Source organism: Numenius arquata, chromosome 12 (genome assembly GCF_964106895.1).
Source record: "Numenius arquata chromosome 12, bNumArq3.hap1.1, whole genome shotgun sequence".
Lineage (NCBI taxonomy): Eukaryota > Metazoa > Chordata > Aves > Charadriiformes > Scolopacidae > Numenius > Numenius arquata.
In genome coordinates this window covers 10,088,407-10,109,495 of record NC_133587.1, presented here as the reverse complement: position 1 = coordinate 10,109,495, position 21,089 = coordinate 10,088,407, and the positions used below count along the sequence as shown (strand labels likewise).

At 41.3% G+C, this 21,089-nt stretch overlaps 1 protein-coding gene across 3 annotated transcripts in view; it reads right to left on the bottom strand.

Moving 5' to 3' along the window:
* Positions 1–526: 526 nt before the first annotated feature.
* SULF2 (sulfatase 2) overlaps positions 527–21,089 on the bottom strand; it is a 68,769-nt gene continuing 48,206 nt past the window's right edge. The window contains exons 11-20 of one of the 3 annotated variants that reach the window (XM_074157199.1): positions 16,482–16,725; positions 14,617–14,713; positions 12,698–12,792; positions 10,459–10,518; positions 9,847–10,016; positions 9,232–9,374; positions 8,888–9,011; positions 7,511–7,541; positions 7,161–7,217; positions 527–6,104 (exon numbers count right to left, since the gene is read on the bottom strand). In XM_074157199.1, coding sequence (XP_074013300.1) covers positions 6,074–6,104; positions 7,161–7,217; positions 7,511–7,541; positions 8,888–9,011; positions 9,232–9,374; positions 9,847–10,016; positions 10,459–10,518; positions 12,698–12,792; positions 14,617–14,713; positions 16,482–16,725 — 1,052 coding nt within the window. In that variant the 3' untranslated portion in view covers positions 527–6,073. The remainder of the gene's footprint in view (positions 6,105–7,160; positions 7,218–7,510; positions 7,542–8,887; positions 9,012–9,231; positions 9,375–9,846; positions 10,017–10,458; positions 10,519–12,697; positions 12,793–14,616; positions 14,714–16,481; positions 16,726–21,089) is intronic. The other 2 variants (XM_074157200.1, XM_074157202.1) reach the window with 2 other exon arrangements.

Genomic DNA, 21,089 nt, shown 5'->3' with positions numbered 1-21,089 from the left:
AATACTGAGATAAATTTATTCAAGTAGAAAGTACCTCGTGAAATTTTGTCTAAAGTACCTAAGGAAGCAGGCAAAATAATCTGAGAAGTTCTGGAGGATAAGTAAGGTATTGGGGCACTTTGATATAACAAGTACCTTTTATAAAGAGGGGAAAATGAAGGTGAAATGTCAGATTTTCCAAACCCTCGTGTCACACAGCAAAAATACCCAAATAACATGTTTAGGAAATTCTTGGACAGCGTTTCTTTTCTACAAATTTATCTTCAAAGCAGATGCTATTCTCCTGCTTAGAAGTTGACTGTCAGTACTTTCCTCTTCAAAACGCAGTATGTTGACCAGTTTTTTCAGCAAAGGTATTTTTTATTTTCTCTGATGCTTATTTATTCTTTTCTTCAACAGAAATACTGCTGACACCTAGAATCGTATCTTCAAACAAGAATGCGCTGTATTAACGATGCACTAGTGTTAGAAAGGAAAGCTACGCATTCTTCACGGCAACTAGTACTGGCCTTACAGAAATAAGTGATTTTTTCTTGTTAATCACCATGGTGTCCTAAGTTACGTCATTCAGAGGAAAAAAGCAAAACCCAACAAAACCCATTTTAGTAGAAGCAGTCTCTGTATTACTGTATATTGTGGTGTACAAAAAGTTCATAAATATTTTTGGCGCTCTGCCTCTAGCAATGTGAATTTGGCAATGGCGTTAGTAGATCTGATGGGTGGCCTCCGGGTATTCCGGGTACACCTCATCTATTTACTGTCGCTATCCAAAGCCCTTTAACTACAGGCAGACAAAAGTGCCTGGAGAAGTCATGGTGATAAGAATTTTCTGATTTCTCTAGTAAGAATATCTGACAGAGAATGTAGTTCCTAGCCTTGACTATTTTATATTAATTCCTGAATATAAATGCTGCTTTTAATCTCTTGCCCCCAAGAGTCAGGATTTCCCAAGCAAAGTAGCAGTGCAAAATGAATTGGCACATACTAGTCCAAAATCCTGTCCGTTGAAGCCAAGGGGTAAAAAGAGAGAATAATGAATTTAAATTATTTAAACACAATTATGACTAATATTTACATATTGACGTGCAGCTGAGTGCACTTTATAAAAGACTATATAATGGATTAATGCAATATCTTTGATAAGGACTTAATAGGAAGGTAGGGTGTACTCATGTTCCTTCTCAAATACAATCTCTTAAGAATTATTTGAAAAGACTGCATAATGTAATGTTTTCTGTGTGTGGAAATTAGAGCAATAATCTTTCATCTTTTTTGAAAATAACTTCAGAAAACTCAAGGCAAGGCACTGCAGTCTGAATCAGAATTTTGCAGTCTTTTGTGAATTTTGTAAATATGATCTTTAAGATAATGTATTATATATATGACTTTTGTAGGTCACTAACTCATTTTTGCAGAGTTTGTGAAGCTAAATATTTAACAAAATTGATTTCTGTAAACTCAGTGTAGTTGAGGTCCAAATAGAATGTTTTTTTTTTTTATTAAATTTAATGACTTTGAAGCTGGGTGACTTTGGCCCACATATTTCTCTTCTTTGGTCTTCAACACTTCATTTATTTTTACATCTTTAACATAGCTTTTTATAAAAGACAGTTGTTAAATGCTTTCTCCACCTGAGCACTTTGTTACATTTCTTTTTACATAAGGCAATTTGACAAAAAGGCTCTGCATTGTACCATGTTATGACTTTTCATCACGGTCGTGTCTTTCTAGAATACGTTGCCTTTTCAGTTGATGAATCTGGATTGTGTCTTTTTTGGTCAATTTTAACAAACTTTAAATGTTCTTCAAAGAAAGAAGTTTGTCTGTTGCAAAATATTTGTTGTTACATGACATCCAGAAACCTTTAAGGATATTAAGCCACACTTTAACCAAATGTCTGCACCTCGTTGGATTGTTCTAATAGTAATGAATGTATTTTCTAAGCAGGTTTCTCTCATATCAGTATTTAAGTCTAGTTACAAATTTATTAATATTATTTGCTGGTAGGCGTTTCCCCCCTCCTCTCTATTTTGGTTCCTTGAAATGAAGATCCCTTTGCAGTTTTTCCGGTTTCAGGCAGTTGCAGGAGTCAAACTTCTGAACTTCCATACGGGATGACCCCGCAGTGTTTAAGACGTGTGGTGCTTTTGTTCTGTTGTTCACTGTGTAATGGAAAACTGACTTCTCCCAAGTGAGTAAAGAAAAAAATAGTCTGTGTTCTTGATTGCTTCTTCTTGGTACTGTCAGCAAGAGGTGGTTTTATTGTTCAGAATATTCAGTGATCTTCCATTTTAATAGAAATAACTTTAACTAGAAATATTCTCAAAAGGTTCATCCTTAGCATACAGCCAGTTGTGTTCCAAAGGGAATGTAGATTCAGTCAATCTACTTTATGCAACCCCGTCTCTGCAATTAGTACTGAGTATCTAGACAAGGTGATAGTATTTATTTGAAACCTTCACTTCAATTCATGTGTGTTTTTTAATGCAAAACTTTTAAAAGCCTAAAGGACTTTTATCTTCTTTTTTATTTCTTAGAACATACCTATTTTTTGTGTAAGTGCTGCCTACTGAAGCTGAAAGGCAACAATCCCTTGCTTTTTATATCAAATCAGAGTAGAACAATCTTTATATTTTTGTAGTTGTTCATTATATTGATGGAAACTACAAACCCTGGTTGCTTTCATTAGGTGAGCTCTTAGATATCTACCGCTTTATACATTGTGCCCTTTTAATTTTTTTAAAATGAGTGATTCTATTTATACATCTACGTATAACTGGTACCTGACTGATGTTATAAAAGATCATCATTTTCTCATCTCCATTTAGAATGCTGGAGCTTTCCAGTACCTACTTTTTTGCTGAATCCAAAGATTTTTAGTTTAAACTTGATTACGGGGGGGGGGAGGGGGGCATTTTTAAAATGCATCGATGACATCTCTCTTGGCAACGCTGATCCTAAATGCTGCATCGAGTTTGAAAATCTTACCTGCTGCAGTAAATAAAACTGACCTTGAAATCTGTTGACATTTAACATCTCCACCAATTCTGGTTTGGTTCTTTTGCAGCAGATTTTTCTGAATGTTTTTAAAAAACCACCTGCGTAACATTTCTCACCAGTAAGAGAACAATTAGCTACTACAGCCACCTCTGATCACTGCTGCAGAACAAGTGGCATTTTGCTACGTCTCTGTTACTCTTTTGATCACAGAAACCACGTTTTTATAAAATTCATATGTAGTATTTTTTCCAATCTTGGCCTAAAATACTGCTTTTTAAGTTAGAAAATCAGGACCATTTTTCAGTCATAAGAGAAAAACTATTTGAATGTTGTACCAATTAGCACACGTTTTATTTTAGAACTTATGTGCAGACTACCAGATGACAGAATGATACAGCAAGTATGAAACCATGTAATTCTGAGAGCAATATTTTAAAAAATTCTCAGGAGAAGGCATACAGTATTGAGAATTGCATTTAAGTTTAGTTTACATTAAGTATTGCTTGAAATACCTGTATCTTTATGTCGCAGAACAGAAAAATCACGGGGACTGATTTATAAAAGAGTTGGTTGTAAGGTATTACTGCTCTTCTGATTTTTGTGTTTGGATGTTAATAATAATGTAAATAAAGGTTTCTATTTAAAATCAGAACTTGGTGACAGATTGCAGTAGCTGTCTAATGCTTTAAGGCTGATGACTGTATCCTGGAAAGGTCAGAGAAAACCCGGTGCTATTACTGAGGAAAGCTATGTATAGAAAATGGTTTAAATTTTTTTTTTTAGTTGGCTGTAAAAATAAGAACTTAGACCTTCCACCCGTGAGACCCATTTAGCAACTAAAGCTGCACTGACACAGCGTGGAATTTACGTCTTTTTCAACTTCAATAGCAACAATACTCTTCAGCAGGGCCACAAGGAGAAGAGGTGGGAGCTTTCCCCATAACTTGGCAACGACCTACCTTTATAAAATAACAGCTGCTTCTCACGTCCCATACAAACCCCGCAGCTCAACACTTTAATAAAGGGAAACGCTGACTTCTCGGGCCTCTGACCGATATGCCACAGCAGCAGAAACACTGGCCACGCAGGGTTCTGACGGTCACACCCTCACCCTGTCGAAGACTACAGGCTGAACACAAAATAAAGGTAAGTACAATTTTTTTTAAATCTAAGCCACAACTCTTTCTCCGTGCTCCCTGGGAAGGGTAGGCAGTCAATACCTTTCTCTGGAAAGGAGCAAAAAGGTGTTTCTATCAGCAAGTTTAAATTTAGTATTTTTTACTTATTTGTATTAATCCAGATCTCATCGTCCGGCAGGTGTTACTTTCATAACATGTGAAATCTCTGACAGGTTATAAACAAACTCTGTGGCTCAATTAAGACAGACAATCATGTATTAATTCCATAATTTAAAAAAATCTGCAAGAAAATGTTGGGAAGTGTATTTGACTTATTCATGTGTGATACAAATAGAAGCTGAAGCCTCATTTTACTATATACTGCGTACAATGAAAGACCCCGCTGCCCTCCCTCAGCTCCTTAAGGCTAAGAAGTGCATTTTTTGAGTATGGGGTGTGCTCCCAGAGACATATATCCCTTTTGAAGTAATTCCTTGGATTTCCAAATGCGCGAAACCTGGAAGGGCATGGAAATAAGTTCTGTGATGTATTTTCACACTGTGTTTCTAGGAGTGCAAGTGAAGTTGTTGTTTTGGAAGGAAGTACCTCTTTGTTAAAAGTGAAGGCCACAGTTGGTCGAGTCTGTCACGAGCTCCCTCCTGCATCTGCCTTAGAAACAGGTAGCAGATTAACATGAAACAAATTATAAATACAAATATCACTGCTAGTGCCTGTACTACAATGTATTTAATAATGTCATTATGAAAATACTCAAATCGGCTCTGTACACTGTGCTTCTGTAGTAAAATGTTGGGGTTTTTTCCCTTTAAAAGCCTTTAAACAGTAACTGTCATTCAGAACATCTACCTTTTTGTAGACTGAGCTATAACTAGATTGTTCTTTATTGGCTACAAGTATTGAACTTCTTGGAGCCGCCTTTTTAAAAAATAAATGTAAAAGTTACACTACTAAGCAAATACTGCTTTCTCAAAGGAATCGTTTTGGTTTTGAACATACAATATAATATTACCACATAAAAAAACTTCATACAAATCTGATTTCATTAAAATTTAAGATGTACATTTACTGAAAATTTTCAGTACTTTTAAAAATGGATAAATTGTGAAATGTACTATGCAACATTAAGTAGCGTTTTGAGAAATGGTGTGTGGGCATTCCACTCTTTTTATTAACAAAATTCTTCACAACCTGAAGGAATTTATTTTCAAACAGTATATTGATTAATATTTACACAACCCCTCCAAAAATCTGGCGTCCTGTTAGTCAAGATTTTCTCTAATTTTCCTAGAGGTGTCAAATGGATGGACAAATAGATGTGGAACTAAACTGTATCCTCAGAGGAAATCTGAGAAATATGATGGTGTTGAGAATATTCAACGCTGCTCGCTTCAGTTCCTGAATCTCTTAAAAGTTCTTTTCCACCATTACCTTTACCCCAGTTAGAAGCAAAAGCGTCCATCTTTCCTCAGTCTTGCTTTAGAGTTAGACTTGGCTTCGAGGTTTTTCTCGTGACATCTGAAGTTGAACCGAGAAAAGTTTTAAGTTTCCTTCCGTGGTCCGTGTGCTCGCTGTGCCCGCCGGGCTGGGAACCCTCCTGGGGCTGCGGCTGCGTTTCCTCCTCCGTCAGCTCTGGGCAGTGTTAGTGGTGTCGTCTTGAAGGAAGATGCCTTTGCAGCAGGTGAGGTATAATCCAAAGCAAAAGCAGGTGCAATAGTGGATTTCAGAGACCTGTATTTCTGACAGCCTTTCCCACAATTTCACTGCTTCTATTTAACTCACTCACCAGTGCAAACATTCTATCTATTTCAGCTTCAAAGTTCAGTCAGTCCTCCAGGCTCACACGAGATTCTTTCTGAAGTCTTTCATTTAGTCTGTACATGGATTCAAGTTCTGGCCAGTTTGTATCCTCATGGAGGTGCAGTGGCTGGGGGAGGTTACCCCTCCCATCCTTCCCACAGTTGTCCTCTTCAAAATAAAACAAACACGATTTAGTGTATAACGTTCCAGTAGGAAGTAGTTAGAAATACATTTTTAATGGTTCCATGCAGGGAAGAACAACTGAAACCCCGTGGGCCACCTATAAAAATACAGCAGGTGTCTCACAGAAACAATCCAACTATGTTTGAAACTTCAACCTGTACAGAGCTTGTAGCTCATTAATTCTCACTTCATTTTAGTTCTAAAGCCAGTCAAACATTACCATTAAACAAGCAAATAAATCCTCTTGGAGGAGTCGAGAACGCGAGACCCTGCCTGGTGTAAGGTACTTGTACATAGTTTTTCACTGCACAAGTTGAGACCCCTTTAGGATTTGTAACGAGCCTCAGCCCTGTGTTTAAGGGGAGACAGAGACAGTAACTGGGACAGCAAAGGTAACTATTTCTCATGTCTTTAAATTTGTATCTCACCTTTGGGCTCTGGCAAGTTGTTGAGAACTGAATTATAGTCTTCAAATTTTAAAAGGCTGTTACGTAAGCAAAAAGCAACCTTAGATAAAACAAAATGCACAGATCTGTCTTGTGGTCTACTTACTGTTTTAACTTGCTTTTTTTTTTTCTCACAAAAAGGCCGTGGTTGGATAAATAGCAAGAAAACACACGATACTCTCGCTGAGAAATTACAATCAGTTTTGTTCTTTCCAGGTGGTGTGAGAGACCACTCGGTCCCTGCTACAGGTTTAAATTTAGATAAAACCTCTATAATCGTCTCTAACTTTTACTGGCAGTTAACCATAACTGGTTTCTTCAACTGAGCATCCACCTTTGCTCAAGCTTGAAACTGCCTTGACCTTAACGCTCCTGGATTCCCAGAAAGATGTACCAGGAGGTTTTGTCCGGCAGCGGGTGTCTGTAATCATGGCAATGGCGTATTTCTTGCATAACTTAGAGCACTTCCCACGTAAGCGTTCCATGAGAACAGATGATGATGTTAACAAAGGTGCTGCATGCAAAAAGAGAAGCGAAGGAGATGAAGGTAAGTAAGTAAGAGCTTAATGCTTTTGGTGAACTGCTCCCAACTCACAGTGACTTGGCAGATGATGGTCTCTTCACATCTGGCCACTTTCGACGCTGAAACTGCCTAATTTTCAAGCAGCAAAAGGAGAAAAAAGTTAACCATCACCAAGAAACCCAGCAGCTCTATAGTCTGAAAGATGAGGAAGGAGAAGAGCTTAGCCTGAATTTTGACTAAAAGATTAGAACATGCTGTAACACTGAAATGGAAACAGCTCCAGTGTTTCAAAGTGACGGCACGGAGAGATCTCGCAAACGCCCTTCCAGGCAGCGTCTGTCCGTGTGGTTCCAAATCCCACACTCCTTTAGCAGGAAGGTAGTACTTAAGAATAATAATTTAACTATTTGTCAAAAATGTACCTGTACTGCTCGTAGCTTCCATCTTTAAGTCCTAGATGAGGAAAAATAAACAATGTTACCAACCATTGCCTGCAACAGAGTAAGGTATCAGGTAAGGCATCAATTAAAAAAAAGCCCTAAGAATATTAGCTGATGAATGTGTCTTGCCACCCATGTTAACTGGAGCTGTTGTTTTTGTATTTAATCCCTCAGTCTAGATAAAATTGGTTGTAAATTGGGAACGATACCTTTGAAACTCTTCTGTAACTATCCTTCAGTGAGGTATTTAAATGCCAGAACCTTTTGATTTCAAAACGTACAGCTCTGTGTGGTGCAAGTACCAAGATGCAAAATAACATTTGGGGTTTGGTGGACTCGGGCAAATAACAGTGTTGTGGGGATGGGGTGGCTTCAAGCTCTAAAGGCTATGATTTTTTTTAAAATAGCGTTTTTTATATAAACTTAATTGTACTAAGGGGTATAAGAAATGCAGTTTAAAAAGAAGAAATACAAGTAACTGTACTTTCTGGGTTGCTATCAAACATTTAAAAAGATTTTAAAAAGAATTACAAGTAGTATAAAAATCAGATCCATTGAGTACATCCAGAGAAAATTTAAGGATGAAACCAACCTAGAACAAGAGTAAAAGGCCCGTTTTGCTGTTTGGAATTTGACTCCATAGATACATGAGCACATCTTTTGGTAGCACAATGCAGCCCTTCTTAGATGTGCTTTATTTCACAAGTGCCTCACGGTAACACGGGCAGGGGGAAACCAATCAGCTTCAGCGCTACTGTCCTTTTTGAAGTTACCGTGATTTTTAAGCCAGTTGACCACAAGGCTGCACGGACCACACTGTCTCTAAAGAAGCATTTCTAGGAATTGTGCCTTCAGTTGGAAGGCTGAAACTCAGCTGCCAAACCGGCTGCCCAGAGAGGTTGCGCTGTCTCCATCCCTGGAGGATGGGAGTGGATAAAGCCCTGAGGAACCTGCTCTGGCCTTGCAGCTGCCCCCGCACTGAGCAGACGTTTGGACCAGAGGAACTCCAGAAGTCCCTTCTGACCCGAGTTGTCCTATGAGTCTGTGAAGGTGCAAGTGGCTATTAGGGAATTCTGTCGCTCTTTCATCGGTTTTGTTCCTTCCTCGTCTCCTTCCCCTGTATCTCGGCAATACTCCTCACTCTACTATTTTAGTATCATTCTTCATTTAAGAAACATCACATAACACGAATGCAACAAATACAAATATTTGAGCAGCGCAGCCCCCAGCCTCTGCAGGACATCACTAGTATAAATAAATACTAAAATCCTTTTGACTGATACATAATGGTTTCATAATGGTAAGAGCGAGCCCCATTTCCTCTGGGGAGTTTCGGAGTGCAACAGGAGAGGCACTTACCCAGATCCATGTTCCTGGTTCTTGGATTGCACTGTTTATACCCTTTGCAGCTTCTGAGCTCCATGAGCTGGACGTGCAGTTGATTGAGAACGTCTCTATCCAGCGTATTCACTGCATTAATTAGCTGCAATAAACAGGGGTTCTTATTAGTAACTATTGCTCTGTAGTTTGGTAACTTTCATTTATGGAATACGTGTGGTTTATTTGTAACAGGAAAGAAGCCAAATCGTTCTGTGTTCGGTGCTTTAGGCCTTACCTACATCCTGCACCAATTCTGCACCATTTCAGTTTATCATCAGCAAGGAACAACGAGGCATTTCTAGAGCCGTTCTATGATCAGGTACCTGATACGGATCGGTATTGAGATCAAAATACTCCAAAAATCCAGTAGCAAATTCACAAAACAGGAAGTTGTGGGTCTCGTTGATTGTCCTCAAACACCAGTAAGTGTTGTTGTTGGCACTGGTACAGGCACAGAAAGGGCCCACTGCAAATGGAAGAGTTACAAAGACATAAGGTACACGCTGCTGGCTTTAGGCACTGTTCATTACTTTTTGTTTATGGTATTGCTTTATTCATAGACACTGACTGTCTCCGACTCCTGAGCTCTAAAGCAGAGAATGCCTTCCAGCGTCAGCCTCTTGTTCTGTGCTTCGCTAACCTCATGGCATGGCTAACTTCAGCAACTCTCTGGCTGCGAAACACCCAGATAGGGTGAGATAGGACACGTAATGGTACTGTACGCGATATCTCCAGGTTTTTATTTGCAGTTGGGTTTGGTTTTTACTTCCTTGCCTTTTGTGCAAGGACAATGCCAAGGCAGAAACAGAGATTATTTAATACGAGGAAGGCGGCGTAGCTTTGGCTACGTATCTAATGATACCAGTAACTTGTAGGAGCCCGGTGTCCCTGCCCAGCCTGGCCTCTACCCGCCTGCCTATTACTTAAAGTATCCTTACATGTCCACAGGGGAGCCGTTTGCCAGTGCTGGTTGTCGTGGGTGAAGCAGGTCAGCCCGGGCATGCTGCACGTGTCGTTGTTTTTGATTCTCTTCAGCAGTTTGCGCAGTTTCTTCTTCCGTCTTTGCTCCCGAAGCAGCCACAGCCGGTCTTTCTCCTGCAGGGCTTTCCTGCACACAGGAAACATTAGCATCAGGCAGACTCTGTTATACTTGAAAACACCTAAAAAAAATGAAGCAGCTAATAAAATAAGCTGCTTTGAGGGAAAGAAAGAACTGGTATTTTTTTAATTAAATGGCTTCTCTTCCAACTGTCTCTGGATATGACTCTGCAATTCAATGTCGCTGGAAAAAAAAAAAAAAAAAAAAGAAGCCAGAGGGGCTTACAGGCTCACCTGAACTCTGGGATGGGATGTTTCCCAAACCAGGAACCTTCTCTCAAATTTACAAGCATTTCCATATAGCCTCGGTGCCTTGCCCAGGTGCCTGTGTGTTTATTCTTTTTAATACAGGATAAATGAAATACTACTACTTTGGCTTAGTTTGTAACTGGTGTGCATGGCCCACATGTTGTCTTTGCATTTCTTCTTTCAAAGGAAGAGCCTTCACTTACTTGAAAGGATGAAGACTGGATCCCTTGTGCCTCAGTTTGCTCTTGTGTTTTGAGTGGTAACTGGAAAATAAAACCAGGATTGTTGATGAACAACAGCAACGCAATTCACACCCCACTTTCGTACTGGATTTGGAGGAGATTTAATCTAGTGTCATTTCTCCCTTCAATATATTAATTTAACTCGGGGTGTGTGGTGAATACCAAGCTTGGCCAGAGTGGCCAGTCTTTCCTTAGCTCCCTTGTGCACAGTGACATCTGGTGCTGTAACGCCGTATTGCAATATTGATCCACAGGTGATTCCAGCTACAGTTTTCAGTTTTAGTTGTCATTGGTTCTCGTTTCTGTACACGGGGCAGACACAATCAATAGACTTATAATTCAGTTACAACATGTCTTCAACTGAAGAGTCACTAATTTGTTCAGATGATAAGATGAAAGCGTGTACCACTTCCTGTCATTTCCCTTCTGAAGGAAAGAACTTAAATCCCAGTTGTACTTGTAGGGTTGGGGTTTTTTTTCTCCATCGTTTCTAGCTAAGAGTTCCAGGAAAACTTTAACAAGATGCACGGAGCTGCCCCAGCAATACCAGTGTCTAATCTGTTCTGAGATGGGGAGGGGTGACAGACGCACACGTTCTAACTGGGTGGCTCTACTGGCTTGGCTCTGTCTCCAGATGATAAGATTTTGCAGAAATTTCCTTGTGTAGTTTGCAAAGTTAAAAAAAGACAAACCCGCCTTAGTCAATGGCGCTATTTTGTGACTGATTCATTGTACCACCCACGGCCATCAGCAAAGGCAAACCAAGTTCAATAACTGTTATGTTTTAAACAGTACATCCGAGTTCAGTTAGTTGTCAGACTAAAATTCCCTTCAAAACAAAATAAATCTTTTAAATTATTACTACTGGGAGCTTTAATAAATTTAATCCTTGTAGCACATTAACAGAATGAGATTGTTAAAGCACTATTTATCTTCGGTCAGTTTTTTCATCTTGCCCAGACACCAGGTATTTCATTAATTAATCCGAAATGCTAAATCCTAATCCAATGCAATTCTGCAAACACTTAAACATCTGGAACTTAGATGATTAACTTCATTGATATCAGTGGGATTATTCGTCTCAATAATGCTATGCACAAATATACGTGCTTCCTCTGTTGAGCCTGAAAAATGTAACATTCTTTACATTTACTATAAAACAGTCATTATAAAAAATAACTTCATCTTTACAGTATTTATTAAATAAACTCAGTTGTTACCATCAGTTTTGAAAGAGGTAGATTATAAGACAATATAAACTTTTGGGGAATTTGCCATTTAGGATGATACCGATTTCATTTTAAACACTTTTTGCTGCGGGTTCCCTGTGTGTCTGGCACGTGGCTGGTTCCCTGTACGGCTTGACATGATCCAAGAAATTGATCTCCAAATGTTCACGATCTGCTGCTGAAGCTCAGTTCCAGAATCCACCTGGGCCACGACGACCACGGGCCACGCAATGGGTGGGCATTTTGCAAATATTTGGCTATATGAGAAACCGACTGCGCGGAGACCTTAATGTATAATCACTATTTTAGTATTACCCGTTGCACTTAAAATTCACAAATCATCTGCACTAGGGAAAAAAATTATCTGGTGCATTAAGTCCGTGTTGGTTACAAAAATGCGGTCACTCTGCACAGCCTGTTACATTCCTGCTTCTCCCACGTGGCAGAGCTGCTAAATATCGCAGTGGCTGCATCCCAGGAGAGAATACATCCAGCCTTGAAGAAACTGAACGGGAAGAAATTCTCTCCTCTCCCTACCCCGTTATTCCATTTGCTTTACACACTGTTCTTTTTACAACAGATTTGTGTAACACTGCCCCACGCCGACAATTTGCCCTTGTGGAAAGCAAGTTTTCAGAACAAAGCCTGCAGCTTAAAATATTAATCTCTGGTATCAAACAGCAGCGTCTGCAGTACAAGAGCACGACTGACTGGTTATAAGCCATGTTACACGTCCTGCTACATCGTCACCGCTTGACACAGAGGCAATTAAACTCCTGCCTGGCAGAAGATGGGCCTTTTGTGTCTGTAGCAGCCCAGTGTCCCTGAAAGCGCTATACAAGAGAGTAGGAAGTCGGCAGCCACTTAAACAACCCCCACATTCTGATCAGATTCTGATTCCCTCCTGTGAAGACAGAGATCAGCTACATGTGCACACTACAAGTAATTGCTCTGAAGTACACAAGAAATACCTTATCTTGTTACAGTCACACTCTTCAGGTCGCTTCTTCTTCAGGTGACCTCTCACCTCCCTCAGGTTTTTTATTTTATTTTGCAGAGTTTCGATCTAAAAAAAAAGTAAAGATACCGCTTAAAAAAAATACAGCAGGATTTAGTCTTTTTCTAATCTTCTCAAACCCATTCTGTTGTCACCAAATGCTTCCTTTTCACCACCTCCCACGCCTCCCACCGCTAACCAGCCTTCCCAAAAGGACACTACGGCAGGAGGAACCCTCGCTGGGACCGTTGGCCGGCTTTGGTTACTGATGGGAAAGCGGAAGGTGGCACCGGGGGAACGGGAGGGCACAGAGCCTCAGGTGGACAACTGCTCCTGCTTCCATCGTGACTTCTCCTCTTGTGCTAGACAGCACGTTTGCAAAGGGAGAAAAGTTACTCAAAGGAAAATGCAGCCCTTAACGTTTCAGCCTGGTATGAACCTTAGAAGGGGATGGGGAGTGCTCTGATGTCCCCTCTTCACAGCTTCTGAGAAAGAAAAGCAGCTCCCTCATTCTGCAGGGCAGTCTTCAGTGAGATCTGGCCGCATGGGATATGAATTAGTTAATTGTGCCACCCACATAGTTTATTTTTAACTGCCTACTTTTTTTCAGTAAATGAAAGTACTGCTTTTGTTCAGTTGAGCTCACACGCAGCGTGGCCCATTTCCACTCAGACGGGTATTACAGGCTTCTACCTCCGCTCTTTACACAGCAGAAAAACCAAAGTAATCCAGCGTGAACAACAAAGTCACCGCGAAGCTGCCATTAGACGTCAGTGACCATAAGGCTGGTGGAAGTCCACGGCAAGAAAAATACACAAAGAATCCAGCCCTGCCACCCTAAATTGGAAACACAACAGAACTGAGCTCTCATTTCCTTTGGCACTCCATAATACAGCCTCCACTGCTGAAGGAAAAAGAATTGGAAGAGCATGGAAGTATCTTCAAATATGAGAAGAAACTTCTTTCCGGTGAGGGTGACAGAGCACTGGAACAGGCTGCCCAGGGAGGTTGTGGAGTCCCCTTCTTTGGAGATTTTCAAGACCCGCCTGGATGCAGTCCTGAGTAACATGCTCTGACATGCTCTGGGCAATCCTGCTTCAGCAGGGGAGTTGGACTAGATGATCTTTATGGTCCCTTCCAACTCTAAAAATTCAGCGAAATTCAGTGATGAGTTGCTGTTGAAATTGCCCTTTTGCAAACCTAGCAGAGCTGGTCAGTTTGTCAGTGTCTCTCTGCCTGGCTACTACCCATCTGTACAGTAAAAGGGGGCCAACAAGTTCTTACATAGGACTGTGCTGTGAATTCATGTAATTTGGAAAGAGATTACAGGAGGTCCTTGCTTTATGCTTCTCTTTGGCATTTGTTCCACCATTATCTCCAGATTCTTCATATACACACGCCTGAGGAAAACTAACTCAATTCCAGAGTGCAAGGGTTAAACACTATCAGGCAAAATAAATAATTCTAGAAGCACCGAAACTAACGAAGGTGACTTTTCCTTGGGCTTGTGTCTGACAGCCGAAGGCCCCTGTTGGAGAGATTATTGGGGAGCGGGGCTAATAAGATGTGAAAAAGATCCAGATGAAATTTTTCCCAGGATGGGGACACTTACAAGTCTCTCATTTATCTCTTAAGGCTTATGACATTTCTCAGCTGTCCCTTCAGTTGCAGTTCTCTCCTCCACTCAGCATCTTGTCTTCACAAACTTGTACTAACTTAACTATCTTGGAAATACCTGCTCTGAAATCAGCCAGCAAGTTCAAAAGGTTCCAGGGAGGGACACAGATGCCCGGAGCAGACAGACACAAACACAAATGAGCGCGATCCTATCAGCTCACAGAAAACCACGCTAAAAACACACACCGGAAACGCGTGACTGATAACATCACTGACCTCGTGGTCGATATGAAGTTTATGGTCCTTCCAAGCTTGCAGTGACCTGTACAGATCCGTGTCACACTGAACGGTGTCGTTCTCCAGGATATAGCACCTGGGCACGGGAAAGCAAACAATGTTTGTTATAGTGGGGACACACACAGAGCAATGCAAACAGCTGGTTTTAATAACAGAAGCCAGACTGGAAATGGCACGCAGAACTCAAAACCCAACGTTCACTCAAGAGAAGACGCATGTGCTGTGAGCCAGGAAAGAAGTTTGGATTTGAGCCATGGAAATTTTTCAGAAGTAGAAAAATTGAAGGAGAATATTCCTATCAAGCGGAACCTGTTGACTGCTTAATTTCTATATGCAAATTGTGCTGCAGAGTTCTTGCTTATTCATTAGGCTGTCTACATAAATAATCTCTACTAACTAGCAAGCACAGAAAGCATTACTCAGAAGCAATTTCCCAATGCATAATTAAGTGATACAGGGGTAGGGGCAAGGATAAAGTACTTCTTTATAAGGTGTATTAGTACACCATAAAGAAAAGAAAAAAAGAAACAAAGAAATTTTGCTGTTTTCTACAAAAGGGATAAAATTTTTCAAAGATATCTCCCTGACTTCAAAGACAAAATAACTTCTGACAATTTTAAGTGCTTATGTTTCACTGACTTCTAATGCAATCCAGGTTTTAGAATTCTTTTGAAAACAGACAAATGCACGCTTGACAGATTTACCCGAGAAGCTTAATACCATGTAGTAATTTTGAAATGCTTGTTTAAATTAAAGCTGAGTATTCTCACTATTTTCTTTTAACCATCTCGTGCATGTTGTCCCCCTGCCTTCTTTTCTGCAAGTGTTCTTGGGGACTCCTCATGAATTATGCACAACCTTCCTGACAGTTCCTTACATGGATTTGGGATTCACCCAGTAAAGGCAGCAAAAATCAATTTAATTTGTTCCAGAAGAAAAGCCCAGATAGTGATTTATGGGTCCTGAACATTCGTGAGAGCTGGGGTGAGAGGGCACAATTCTCTGATGTCAACCTACTCACGCTTCCTCCTATTAGCGAGTCTCCAACCCCATAAGCAAAGTCAAATGGAAACCACAGATTTCAACAGCAGCTGACTCATGCGTGTTCACGTGAGCTGGTTGTTAAACAATTTAACGCATGTAATCAATAATGATCGGTGGGTTTCCTGATAATTCACAAGCGGAAATGGTGACTAAGCTAATTAAGTACATTTGAAGATACATCATCAGTCCCTAGGCTTGCACACTGAGGAAAAGATTTTTAGCTATTAGAGTGCCCAGACAATTCCCTCACCTCTCTCAATACGTTCCATTTCTCAGTGCTCCTGGTCCATCCAGGTTCATCCATAACACAGATTTCCCTTTCCCAGCACTGGCTACAGGAAGCTCTGAGAGGCTGCTGCTTCCTCCCCTAGCGCTGATGTGGAGTACCACACGAAACGAGGTCACACTCCAGTTAGAGCCTGCTCCTCAGCCCGGCCAGGTTACCCGCGGCACACGGAGATGTCCAGGGGCAGAGCCTGATTTCAGACAGATGCACACACAACTCCTGCCAACAGTTTCGCTTGTCCGTACTGGAAACAGGCACCGATCAGTGATTGCTGTCTCCAAAGTACAGAAGACACAAAAGCGCTGCTGTAGTTCTCCAGCAGCTTCGTGCCCCTCTACATGACAAAATTAACACAGAACCAAAAGCTGTTGTACAGATGAGAAAAAGAATTTTAGTGAAGCCAGACTGGGACCCAAGAGGGACTCGATACACTTACCACAAGTTAACACATCCATTTACATAAAGCAACCAATTAAGCAGCAAAAGCTTTTCGAAACGTAGCACGTGCACTCACCTGTGAGTCACTTTTATTAGGTTCGGGGCCGTATACTCTGCGATGCCACCGGTGCCGCTGTACTCCCCCACGTCTTTGTCTTCCTCCTCGCGAAGAACAGCTCTCTGCATCTTGTGCCGCTTGGTGATGTTTCTCGGTAAGACAGGCTGGTAGCCGTCCTCTAAACCCAAGTTATAAACAGCCCCATCCAGCTCAACAGACACAGAGCGGATGGAGCGGTTGCGGACGTAGCTGGGTTTGTATTCTGCAGGGAAAAGGAAGCGAAAGGATGAAGGGGGGAGAAACAGCGTGTTACAATCGGTCCTCTTTGGGGTTCTTGGGAGAAAAAATCAGCCCATACTCTGACATTTGGAATTGACTGGATGATAAATGGTGTTCGTTGCAGCTGTCCTCAGAGCTGCTGCTGCGTCGTCACCTTTAGCATGGATAGCTGGGTACCTTAAGGCATGAGAGAGAGGGCAGATTTCACTGAATTTTTAGAGTTGGAAGGGACCATAAAGATCATCTAGTCCAACTCCCCTGCTGAAGCAGGATTGCCCAGAGCATGTCAGAGCATGTTACTCAGGACTGCATCCAGGCGGGTCTTGAAAATCTCCAAAGAAGTGGACTCCACAACCACCCTGGGCAGCCTGTTCCAACAGGTACAGGTACAGGTACAACAGATGTAACGTCAATGCACAGGGATGGCAGAGGGAAAAAAAATGTGCTTGTCCAATATTACTTTAAGAGCAAACAGCTCTTCAAAGAGACTCTGCTCGTCCCCCCAAGAGTCACTAGATGGCAGTAAGACCTTAAAAAGTAACCATGACAGTTCAAGACGGCAAGGTCATCCTTACAGACTGGTTCTCTACTGATTTCCATTGTCTACTGTACAATGCTCCAGCACTAGGACTCCTGCAACCCTTCCCCAGTGTTCAACCTCAGCCTCTTCTCAATTCTATGCTCTTTCTTCAAGGCAAGATGCTTGATGTTTTGGGGAGGGATTAATATCTGAATCTTTACCTTTATCCACATCTCATTCTTTTCCTTGCAATTACTTTCCTGATGTGCAGATCAGTGAGTTTCTACATGAAGCACGACCCTCCAGCGCTATGCCCTCCCTCAGGCTTTGCTTCTGCGTTTGCAGCCCAAAGGCAAAATGAAACATTTGGTACAAATTGTCACTACACAGTAGGAGATTCTCATCGATCTTTTCATCATCGTTGTTTTCCAAACTTCTCTGTCCCGGCCCAAATTCCCAGAGCTTCTCTTCTGTTTGGTCTGGAATGGCACAAATATATCCTAGTTACGGAGTCTAAACCCATATCTAAATTTCCCTACTGTACACTGGGGTCCAGCTCCGACTGTATTTCCCGCTCACTGCCAACGACTGCCGAGAGTCACTCATTACACTAAGCGTAATCATCTCAATTCCTTGACGAAAAAAGTCCAACCAAAGTATCATGGCCTCTCTTCTCCTCCCTGCCCACTGCCTGAGCCTTTGCTCTCTGTACGAGGCTTGGAGTCACCTCAGACACTACTGGAAACATTCGAGTCTCTCGGCTCCTCCGGTCACCTTCACGCAGAGCTGAAACACACAGCACATCTCACAAGACGGGGACTTCCTTCTGTGATCTGCTAAGGTGAGAACTCAGCCAACGTGCCAACCCCAGGCTCCACAGAACAGCCAACTTTCTCTATGGGATAATCTCCCCAGGCAAACAAGCAGGGCAAAAAGAAGGAATGGGAGGTAGAAAACCAAAATTGACAAAAGAAATATTCGCATCAATTGGCATGCTTTGGCATTAACGCAGAGGGACTTTTTGTCAAGAAGCCTTACATTAATTCCAAACGGATCACAAAAGTCTAAAAAGCAATTTGCAGACTGTGGGAAGAGAAATAAACATCTCCTCCCACCTGAAACGGGTCCAAGCCAGTTATATTCTTGTCAGCGCCACACACAGAAAGTGGAATACCGGCTGGATTGTCTGGCTTTGCACATTTTCCACCTGTGGTTCAAAGTTTATTGCTGATATTAATCCAGGTGAGTCACTGCCGAAGGGGAAAAAAAAACCCAAAAGACCAACCCTATTTCAGGCACCCATTCAGGAAATGTTTGACTAAATGAGAAGGAAACTCCCATCTTTTCAGAAGTAGGAGGAAGTTCCAAAAAGCTACACCCTCACAATTATATTCAAAGTATAAACTCCCATTTCTTTAATTGTTCCCTCATTTCATCTTGTTAAGCTCAGCCAACTAACAATTTACCTTCCTTCCAAGTCTAATGCGCCAACCAGCACGTTGGACTCGGCAGATAGCTGCAGGGAACTGTCGTCTACACACGTCCCTGAAGAATTAGAAGCCAGGAGTTACTCCTCCCTTGAAGCCAAACTAACCCAGCCTTACAAGGAACAAATTGGTCTGGAGTGAGACAGCTCATGAAGGACTTGTATCGCTTCATGGCAACGCGCTCCCCGCAGTGCTGACTCAGCGCTGTGATTGGTACCAAACTCCATTATTTTCAGAGGAAGTGGTTAAAATATTTTATAAGATCAATATTCATCTGCGCTGTGCTCTCCCACCTGCAAAGTGCACTGCAGGCATAAATACCAATGGCTAATTACTTATTAGTCAATCCTCCCCCAGGTTTAAGTTTTACTCTCCAATTCATTTACCTGTGTACACAACTCACAAACAAAGTAGATCTAGGGCTGTTAACTATTTGGCCCAAAACACCTATACTCCCTTTTTCAAGTTATTAAACTCTGGCTTTGGTAAGCTCTCCGAGCCCCAGTGCCTCTCTGCCCCTGGTCCTACAGAAGCCAGCTGTCTCTTAGATGGTGCTGCTGAAAAGCTGCATCCTCAGTTGGAGTCTGGAAATGGAATCTGGAGAAGTTTAAGCCTAAGGAAGGTAACTACGTTCCAGTGCAGCGCCCATCCAGCTCAGCCTTCTTGGACCACTTGACCAGCTGGAGCTTGTCTTCGCTGGAGCCTGAAAGGAAGGACACTGTTCTGGTCCAGGTTTCCCCAGACAGTCTAGAGACTCAAACACACATGACTTTTCACAACTATTTTTTGGTAGCATCTCAGGCTTCAACACTGGCTAGTGAAAGCATGAACTGGAGCATCCAAAATTATTATTCAACTGAATAAAGCAAGGCAATGTTGTATTATAAAACCATAAACTTCATATCTGACATAAACATGCCCAGCCTTCAGGTTTCTATTTAACTCTCCTCACATCCTCATCACCCAAGCCTTACTGCTTGGATTGCAGCCGCCAAATTCATGTTTTAACACTAAGATCATTTGGAAATGATAGTTCTCTCAGGTATAACCGAGAAGATTATAACCAACTGCTATAACTACTGCGTGGCCATTTCCACAAAGAAGGAGCATGACTGCTCCGCAGGAACGCTGCCAAAGACCCAGAGCTCTTGGTCTTCCCTGTTGACACGTATTCTACGTAGGTATTTTGGATCTGATGTATTCTCCAGCATCACGACAACAGAATAAGCCAGTGTGCAAGGATTCTGCTTCTACCCGTGTCACGAGGAAAATACCCACCACCAGCCTCATCAATTCCTGCTTCATATTTCCCAATAATGTCTATATATTTTCCAGAATTTTGAAGAGAAAAAGCATTTTTTTCTACAAGACCAAAGTAAAATTAAGGACTTTGAAGTCAAAGTTTTTAAAATATCTCTAATGTCTAGAAATACAGATAAAGGTTTAGAGCTGTTTTTTCTTAGGCATTCGGTATCTAGGGATTTCTAGAAATCTTATTTTTAATCCGTGTCCTCAGATATTTCAAAGAGGACAAAAAAATCCACAAAAAACTTTCTTACATCCAGTTTCTCGCAACTACCATTAAAAATTATACTTCAAATGTATTACCTTTAAAGTAGCTGATGTTCAGGTTTGGATTTGTTTGGGTTTTTTTTAATAACAAAGAAGGTCATTTTGCTCCAGGATTGAGGCTACCTCAAAAGAAAAACGAATGACATGAAAATTGGAATAAAAATGCTCTGGCCCCTTTGTACACACGTCTGTTTGTTGTTTACAAATCTGAGTGGCCCATCATCAGTTCTCTACGTGCGGCTTAATAACTCCTTTAATCACATGCACTTGTTCATCACAGGAGGAGGAGATCAAATCCACAGCAAGAAAAACATAACAGACCACAACACAGCCAAAGATTTTAAGAGCTCACTATTAAACTTTCTTCCTACTGCAAAGCTTTGTTTAATCTTTCTTATAAAAATAAAAACATACTAAAGAAAATACAGAGGACACAGAAATGCAAACATTCCTGACACCCAAACCCAGATATACCAAATATTAATGCTTGTGTGTCTCTAGCATGTAAAGGCTGTGCAGGTGAGCTGGGTATTCATACACAGCCCAGATAACACGTACATCACAAGACCCTGGTTTGCCACTGAATTTACTCAGTTTAGAAAACATTTTTGCCTGCTAAATGCATTGGTGCACCTGACAACGGGTCTAGACCATGCCTACATTAGAAAGCAATTATTTTATCAAAACATTTGGTGCTCCAGCCCCTCTATCAGCAATTTAATCTGGTCTTTTAGACCAGGCGTTCTCACCACACATGACTGGTTTTAA